This window comes from Atta cephalotes (assembly GCF_000143395.1).
Source record: "Atta cephalotes unplaced genomic scaffold scaffold00020, whole genome shotgun sequence".
Taxonomy (NCBI): Eukaryota; Metazoa; Arthropoda; class Insecta; order Hymenoptera; family Formicidae; genus Atta; species Atta cephalotes.
Genome location: NW_012130084.1, coordinates 479,594 through 488,895, shown reverse-complemented (window position 1 = coordinate 488,895; position 9,302 = coordinate 479,594). Strand labels below are relative to the sequence as shown.

The window sequence follows — 9,302 nt, the reverse complement described above, 5'->3', positions numbered from 1 at the left end:
CTACGAACTGCTCGACGCGTTCATACCACTAAACATGCCGATATTGAACGAGCTTTGTTGCTGCTGCTGGATCTGTTGTTGTTGCTGCTGTTGCTGGCTGTTCGCTTGGCGGCCATGTTTTGGCACTGGGGGTTGCAGGTATTCGTGTCTAGCTAGTGTCAGTACGTCTATACGTTCCTCCTTTCTGTACGCTAGGCAACTTCTTATGAAACTCTGTAACAATAAATCATCGCATTATAAAATGGCTCTCAATTTCGATTTTCATCATTTTTTTTTCTCACTGACGATCTTACCTTTGCTTCGTTACTGACGGTTGGTTTATTCGCGAACTGGACTTCGGTGGCTTTTAGTATCGTATTCTCCTCTAAAATAGTGGCTTGCGATTGATTGTGACCAAAAGGCTACAAAAATAATTTTTTTTAAATACACATGTTTTATTATATTCGCGATAAATGAAATTTTGTGAGATATATGCGATAAATACCTTTTTACCGTATAGACATTGATAAAATATAACTCCTACGCTCCATACGTCAACCTTGGACGATATTTTAGGAGGATTTTTGCCAATGACGAAGCATTCAGGAGGTAGATACCTATAATAAATGCAAAAGTACAAGTTTGTAATCTCCATTAATAATTAACGAATAACATGATAAAATAATTTAAGAGAAAATACATACCAATAAGTACCCGCTCCTTGGGACGTTAGATCCATTCCGTGATCCGGATTATAATTTTCCTCGTCCATTACTTTACTTAAACCGAAATCCGTGATTTTTATTTCACCGCACACATTGCCTTCGGTTAACAGGATGTTACCTGCAAACGGGAGCACCAAGTAATGAAATCATACTTACTTGCGTATAAAAATAATCCTCATTATAAAAGTCTTCGTTAATGACTATTGTATTTGCCAAGTAATATTTACCTGGTTTCAGATCGTAATGTATGACTGGGGGTTTTATTTCATTGAGGTATTTTAATGCCGATACGACTTGCATAACAATAGATCTCGCTTCTCTTTCGGGTATAGTCTTATGCTGCAAAAATTTAAAAAAAAAAGACAGTTCGAAAATAATGAAAATTTATATTACAATCTATAATATAATCATTAACATAGAAAATTCGCATCAAGTGACAATTGAACGCTTACCTGTTTGAGGTAAAAATCTAAATCATGGCCATCACAATATTCCAGAACAGTACAAAAGGAATTGGCATCAATTTCAAATACGTCGTACAATTTTACGACTCGAGGATGATCAAGTGCTTTGTGTATATTATATTCTCGCAATGCATGTCTGTTGTAACAAAAAAAAAACAAGTAGAAACATCCTTCTTGAGAGGAACTAGATCGTGTTGTTATTAAAATATCTTTATATTAATTATCAGTTATAATAAATTAATATCGACAGAAGAGGAAACTTAAGAAAACTTACTTTATGTAATTAGCCTTCTTGTCTTCTTTCCAGTCTTTATTTAATTGATGCACCTTACAAGCCACGTACCGTTGCTCTTTTAAGTCAAATGCCTATACGTGAAAAAAAGAACAATATTTTTTTGTATATTTATAAATTAATGGCTAACGAAAGCAAGAAATAGAAATATTTCGTTACCTTATGCACTTCACTGAAACCGCCTTTTCCTAATAACATTAATAAGAGATACCGCTCATTCAAAACAGGATGAGAGTTAAATCTCGATTGGTCCTCGTTATGAATACGCTTTAACTCTCTAATGTGTAAATTTCGCTCCCTTTCGAGCTTTTCCATTTCTAGTTGCAAATCTGCGTCTTCCTTTTTCAACGCACTTTGCCTCAACTGGAAGTACACATCGCAAGGCTTAAAAATGTTGAAAAATCGAACATTTATGAAAAGTGTAGTCGCAAAATATTGATACCTTGAGTATTTCGTCAGCTTCATAATACTCCTGCCACGTATACGACCCAGGTACTGCATCTGGCTTCAAAAACGTCGCCTCAGTACCATTATGCAAGGAGGGTTGTGGTTGACTACGTTTCCTGCCTGTCTCGCTGTTCGACGGCCTCTTCTTAAGTAGCAGCTTCTTCTGTTTGTCGATCTCCTCTCGTTCCGTTGCTATCTCTTCTTGCCGTCGTGCAAGCTCGTGAAATGCATAACCGTCGGTCCAGTTCTCTTGAAACGTCGCACCCACCCTTTGCGTCACAAATTGACCCAACCTCAGTCTATTTTGCATACACTTCTGCCTAGCCTCCTTTTTTTCTATGTTTGATTTTTCTTTTAATAACTTCTTTACAACGTCTATACACTTATTTATATGTGATTTGTGCTGCTCAAGCACTTTCTGTTGATTAGCGATTTGATGCCTAAGTTCATCCGTTGTCTGTAAAATTCAAAGACGCTAGATTAATTTGCTATCGTCAAGATACCCAGCACAGCTCTCGCTTATACAATAAATTTTAGATTATGTGAGTGTTTTATGTGATCTAAAGAGCAGTATATATATATATATATATATAGAGAGAGAGAGAGATTTGCATAAATAAATTATCATAATCACGCCCTGCACTTACCCTATTTAACTCATCAATTTTATTGTTACGTAATTCTAAGTCTGAAGAGGCTTGAGTTTCAAATTCCTGTATCCTCTGGCAAGTAAGTTCTGTCTGGAATGCAATTTGTATAATTTTACGAAAAATGAAACATGTTACCGTAACATCTGATACATTTGTCAGCATTATTCAAAAATACTGGATACCTTGCTACACGCAGAAGTGCATAACATGAGAAATAATTTGTTAAATAAATTAACAAAGTTACACGGTAAGTATACAACGTCTATATTTGGTGTTCTATTAACTATCTGTTTAATTACGTAATGTAATCATGTCTATATTTCACTACGACTGACTTTCTCTTTGTTATAGAAAATAAATTAGTGAGCAAAACTTAGGCAACGTGAACAAACGCTAATGGAACTGAGGGTCACACAGGCAGCAAGGAAAACACCAAAAATGTACGCATGTATAAAATGCTCTCATACAAACGCCAATATATAGATATATAACCCCAACAAAATTATTAATAGATTTCTTGGAACAGTTAAACGATATTGGACTCATTAGAACTTAAATGCAATGTTCAATGAATCCAAAGAAATAAAGATACAAAGCAATAAAATATGTCTTTGACAACACTCACAATTCGAGTATTGTTTACAAATACAGTATGATATTTTTTATTTTCAAACATATTAGAATTCTTAAAACAAGTATCTTATAACATAAACGATGGCACTACAAGATAGCCTGTATTTGTATAATAACAAATGTATACAGTGCTACAATTTGGCCAAAGATTAGCTGATTTGACTGAAAACATTTGACAAGAAATGCCCATCACAAGATCATAAATGCATATGAAAAATCTAATCTACCTACGTTGTACATAGATCACAAACAAACAATTCTTAAATACAAAAAATTAATTTTTACTAATCTGTCCACTCTATGTTATTTATATCACTTTCGCTTTTACCGTTTTGTTTTTGCACAAAAAATTAATCCACAAATCTTTAGGAAGATAATACTTCTAACAGATAAATTTTTATTAAACAGTAATTCTATATTTTTATCGGTATATTTTCATGTTAGGAATGACAGTGGCAGCTTTATTATTATATCTATTTACAACACAGTGTGGTAGAGTTGCTATATTTTATTATATTAACAATGAAAACATTTCGGAAACGTATAAGCTTATGTATTCTTATAATGTATTCAGCATTGCTGACTATGTTGCAGTAAAAAGACACAAATACAAACTGTGGGACGTTTCTTATAAAATGCTTGCAGATATTACCGAATTTTGCTTACATTTGGGGTGTTAGTCTTCGCTTGCCTGACCTGGCTTGTCCTATTGAGGTTGGTAGGCCTTACCTGCACCTGCTTGCTGACCATAGAGCCTGCAGGTTGCGATGAAGCTGGTGGAGGAGGTGGTGGAGGTTGAGGATGAGGTCTCGGTGGCTGCATCAATGAAGAGAATTCCGCCACCGAAGAATTAGGTGTTGTTACTTGTGGCGAAAGTAACTGTTGTGGTGATGGTGGATACTGTTAGCGAGGAAACATACGTTACATCACAAAATACTATGAGACCATTTTTGATGAACGTTTACATTTATATGACATAATCTTACCATAGGATAACCCTGTTGAGGGGAAGGGCTCTTAGCTCCACCGTGCCGAATAGGGCTACTGCCCAGATGATGCTTTGGAAAATACTCATTGATCTTCTTATTATCAAGAGCAGCAACTGATCTAGCGCCCTTACTAGCTACAGAGCCACCTGCGACACCTCCACCTCCATCATCGGCTTTACGTTTTCTTTTCCTCTCAGAAGTAGTCCGTGGTACTTTTTCCGGAGTGTTTGCATCCACCTCCTTATCACTATGCGATGAGCCTACAGAATTATAATCCATTGTCAAAATGACTATAAAAAGTACATCTTTTTAAATTTTGATATCAATAAGAATAATAATAATAAATCAAAGAATTGCCTTTATTTGAAAACATTCAAAGAATATTTGGAGAGAATATTCCCAGATGCACAAGACTTTATTCTCGAAGATAGTTGCTCAGAAGATTAGGATGTGCAGAAAGCATTCAGATATTTCAAGCAAAACTCCTGTTAAATGCGTATCAATATCAAAGAACGAATCTGACTTACCAGTGCTCATGTTCGAGTCTTGACTATGAACTGTCTGACCAGAGTTTACGGTTGTTTGGGGTGCCATCTGAATTTGTGACCCAGCAGACATCTGAAAGCAGAAGACGGGCGATGTAAAATATACTGCGAGCTTTGGTCGAGTGGTGAAAACAGCACACAAGAGAAAAGAAATAATGCAACGAACCAAGTAGTGACGGACTATAGTCACGAAGAGCGCCTGGGCGATTCAACCGTTATCGAATGTAAGGCACGTCGCCGCCACATAGTAATGACGAGTCGTACGGCGAAGCCAAAGTGGCGTACGAGACCGACCACGAACGATAGCGATGACAACGACGGGTACGAGAACGAGAACGACGAATGCGAAACACGGCGAGAGAGAGGCGGCTTCAATGATCCCTCTCGAGCGCCGTGCGAGAGAGGTTACGCTTCGCAAACGGCGAAAACCGGCGTACGACGCTTCGAGAGAATCGCGTGTTATTAAAAAGACACAATTTATACTAGGGGGAACAAACCTGGAAGGATAGAGAAAGACTTATGGAGCGGAGAAAAAGGGGTGGGATGAGGGGCGCCGGACGGTGCATGGAGGGGCGAGAAAAGAGAAACGAAAGAGAGAGACAGAGAGAGAATGCGTGCGAGTGAGAAAAAACAAGAGAAAAGGAGAAAAGAATGGTAGCACATAAAAAGAGAGAAGGAATAAACTGCGGCTGGAGAGAGAGAAACAGAGTTAAAACGTTAGAGAAAGAGAGACCGACACCTTCCAGGACGACCTATGGTGAAGTCCCATAGTAATCGCGCCGTCCGGGGCCGATTGGCGGTCTGTCAACGGCAAACGGAATTTTCACGCGCGTTCCTGCCGTGAGTGGTGGCGGCGGCGTGTAAGGGAAATGTCCGATATACGTTTAGAGCTAGAGGAATCACGACAAAATGGAGGACCTTAGAGCAGCGGGAAGGCAGGAGGGCGGGCGGGAAAGAGAGAGGGAGGGAGGGAGGGAGCGGAAGGGCGACGGAGGTTCTAAGGGGCAACGAGCGCGTGTGGGACGGGAAGGGAGGGCAAACGGCGACGGCATGGATGGAGGAAGGAAGGGAGGGAGAGAGGGAGGGGAGGCCAGGAGGAAGGTTAGGATAACGGCCGCGCGGGGTAGGAGGTACGAACGGCGCGCACGATTCGAGAAGTGCATGGACGATGATCGGTAACCGCGGGCGCACACCACGAGGGGGCAGTTTTACTCACTACGTTGCGCTTCTGAACTCCCTACGGCACGGGGCCGAGGCCGTGGTTTTTAACTTGGGCTCTCTCTCTCTCGCGCGCGCATATTTTCGTATAAACGGCATCATCCACGGCCACCGGCGACAACAGCGGCGTCGGCGAGGCGGTCGCCGCGGAGGGACGGGACGCGCTGCGCCTCTTCGATTAACAGCACCAGATAAGCGAGAGAAGAGAGCGACGACACGCTACGTCATTCTGGCCGGCTGTACAGCGCGGCGCGCAAAGTGTGACGTCGTCGTGCGGCCGTTGCGCGTCCCGCGTAGCGATAAATTACGCACCTACGCGTGCGTCACCTTCTCTCTTCCTCCCTAGGGGCTCATTTTTCTCTCGCTCCCGAACGGCCACGAACGATACGTCACTACACGCTTTCATATCCATCCCTCTCCCCTCCCTTCCTCCCTCCGAATTAATTATCGCGAATAGCCCGTCATCGATCTGTCGACGCGAAATCAAACGAAGAGCCACGAGAAACTCAACGTCTATTATGTGAAATTTCGCAGAGTTGCTACAAATTCCTAAAATTCTATAACCTTTCTCCGATTTCTAGAAAAATTTTCATGATTTTTCCCGACTTTCAATAATATTTTGACATTCTTTGTGATTTCATCCTGATTTGGAAATTATTAAATATTTTCTTGAGAGAGCAAATTACTATTAACGTTGCTGACACTGTTTGCATTTAATTTTTTAAGTTGACAATATTCCAAAACTGCATAAATATGATGTACCAATGTTAAATTTCTTTAAAACCAAGAATTTTAATTTTCTAGAAAATTTTGCAAAATTCCCTGAATCTTAATTGATTTTCCTAATCGTTATCATTTCTAATTTTATGGCAACTCTGTTCGCTAAATGGTGTCTATGCAACTAAATATTATAGTACGGCAATTACATATTTCTTATTTAAAATCATTTCGACGGCCATCTAGAAAGATTTATTTTTACGTTTGAATATCGCGCGGTCTACCGGTATGTACTGAAGTTATGCGAGAGCAGCGACGACTGGCTTACCCATTCTTGCTTGACGTGAATCGTCGAAAAATCTAGTCTGATTTAATTGATCCGATTAGTTACGCACTTCTTACTGTGCGTCAACTTTGCACGGCGATCTACTTAGATTGATGATGCTTTTATTTTTGTCGTGGCGCTATTCCGAGAGAGACTGTTTTATCTTATTTATATCTCGGCGCAGACTAGGAGAAAGAAAACGCACGTGAGACTTATGAGGAGCAAGTCCTCCTATGTGAAGAACAGAAACGAATATCGCTTACTTAATTCACCGCAGTGAAATTGATTTTTTTCTTGCAACGATCTTGTTTAGCAAAATTAGATTACTAAACAATGACCAATAACTTATCTTTTTTTTTCTATTTCTATGATTTTATAAAGTCATGACGTATTCGAGCGGCGTGATACTTGAGATCGATTCGAAGGAAGATAAATGCGTAATATTTTACTTTTTAGAAACTCACGCTAGGCTCTTACAGAAAATTACACGTAATCCTTTTTTCATCGATGACACGTCGACCGCCATAACGATGAATGTATCTGACGTTTGACGCGAAAGAATAAAAAAGAAGGAACGATAACAGTCAAGTCAATTTACCAAGCTGATATACAAAGAAATACAAGAGTTAGACACGAGGGTCTAAATCGCAATGTAAACATCGTATACAATTTCAGGTATTTCCACGTCAAATCTTATGTTTTACTTCCCCAAGCCCGTAATTCGCGCCGTCTCGCAGGTAGCTCGGTCACGTGACCGGTAGTGTAACTAACGCGCCTCTCGACCCCGAGACTATGCGACAACGAGATGCTCGATCCCGCGGATTCCTCGCGTATCGTGCACGACCGGCATGAACAAATTCACCGCGGGAGAGGACAGCAAACTTCCTTATCGATGGATCAGTGGCCGTGCCCGGAACTGGGCTAGAGGGCCGGCAAAGAGAAATAAAGAGAGAATGAGAAGAAAGAGAGAGCGAGAGACGATGTATCTTGTCTCATTGACTACGTTCAACAGAAAAAGCAACTTTGCAACTGTTGTAAAATTCTTCGGTACAATTGGTCTTGCTCCTAGTTCTCCTCTGGATCCAAGTATATAAACGAATCGCATTAAAGAATCTTACGACACTTACAAAGCTGTTTTTTTTCTGCTAAACGCAACCTTTCTCTCTCCGCTGTCATTACAACGTCGAGACGGATGAGGCACAGTGTTATGTACGATCGCGCACACAGATGCGCGAAATGGTTGTGTATGTGTGTAAGATAAACCGTACGTATGTAGACTACATGCGTGTAAAAACGTATATGGAGCGATTCGTGCATAGGTAGAAGATTGACGTATATACGTACGTATGTGCGAACCCGGTAAATCGGGGCATCTAGGACTTTTACAATGCACGCCTGTAACCCTGGCGACCTGGCCCTGGCGTGGCCATAACCGCGAGGTCGGTCTGTTCACGAACGCACCGTGGTCGAGTGGTACGTAAGACCGAATCGCGTCTCGTAGAGCGTTGTACGTCTACGAGACGGGGCTCTTCTCTCGCTCCTCTCTCTTTCTCTCTCTTTCTCCGTCTCTCTCGCGCTTCGCCGCACGAGGTCCGTTTACTCCTGGATGTGCTCGTAAATGTTGGCGTGCGGCTGGCGCGCCGAGTAAACAGCGGAGACGGTGGCATCAGCAACGGAACCAGCAACGGCAACAGCGACGGCAGCAATCGCAGCCGTACTGTGCGACGTCAATGGACACAACAACGAGCGGCATTACGCGCGTATATACCCGCTCCTTCTCTCTTTCCTGCGCTTCGCGCACGGTGCGTTATGAGAGCGCGAGCCAAAAACCCGGCGCGCGTGGACTCGCCTAATCGAAACGGAACTGGAACTGTCCGACCACCGTGCCGCCGCCGCTCTCGCATACTACTACCTAGCCCCGAGAGAGGTTTCTCTCTATCTCTTTCTCCTTTCTCCCTCGTCCCTTCGTCCCTCTCTCTTTCTCTTCGTCGCTCTGCTGCTATTTCTCTCTTTCTCTCTCTCTCCCCCTCCCTCCCTCCCTCCCTTTCTCACTCCTCTCTATGTACGGCAAATGAGCAACGCGCGAGATTCCGAGATGCGGCAAAAGGTGCAACCTCCCTCCCACTTCTCTCCCCGCGGTGCCGCTACCGCCCCGCATCACACAACAGAGAGTCAGAGAGAAAGAGGGACACTTTGGTACAGTGTACAAGCGAACGAGAGAGGAAAGGAAAGAGAGACAGCGGGCGAGAGAGAGAGAGAGAGAGAGAGAGAGAGAGAGAGAGAGAGAGAGAGAGAGAGGAGGAGGGAGGGACGGGGAC

The 9,302-nt window shown here is 42.1% G+C and overlaps 1 protein-coding gene across 1 annotated transcript in view; it reads right to left on the bottom strand.

Moving 5' to 3' along the window:
* Positions 1-9,302, bottom strand: part of LOC105619227 (serine/threonine-protein kinase tousled-like 2) — a 49,735-nt gene continuing 40,433 nt past the window's right edge. Inside the window, exons 3-15 of the mRNA XM_012200751.1 lie at positions 4,707-4,797; positions 4,177-4,439; positions 3,857-4,090; positions 2,555-2,647; positions 1,903-2,364; positions 1,620-1,823; positions 1,443-1,534; positions 1,157-1,304; positions 932-1,043; positions 684-822; positions 485-596; positions 294-401; positions 1-213 (exon numbers count right to left, since the gene is read on the bottom strand). Of these exons, the coding sequence (XP_012056141.1) occupies positions 1-213; positions 294-401; positions 485-596; positions 684-822; positions 932-1,043; positions 1,157-1,304; positions 1,443-1,534; positions 1,620-1,823; positions 1,903-2,364; positions 2,555-2,647; positions 3,857-4,090; positions 4,177-4,439; positions 4,707-4,797 (2,271 nt within the window). The remainder of the gene's footprint in view (positions 214-293; positions 402-484; positions 597-683; positions 823-931; positions 1,044-1,156; positions 1,305-1,442; positions 1,535-1,619; positions 1,824-1,902; positions 2,365-2,554; positions 2,648-3,856; positions 4,091-4,176; positions 4,440-4,706; positions 4,798-9,302) is intronic.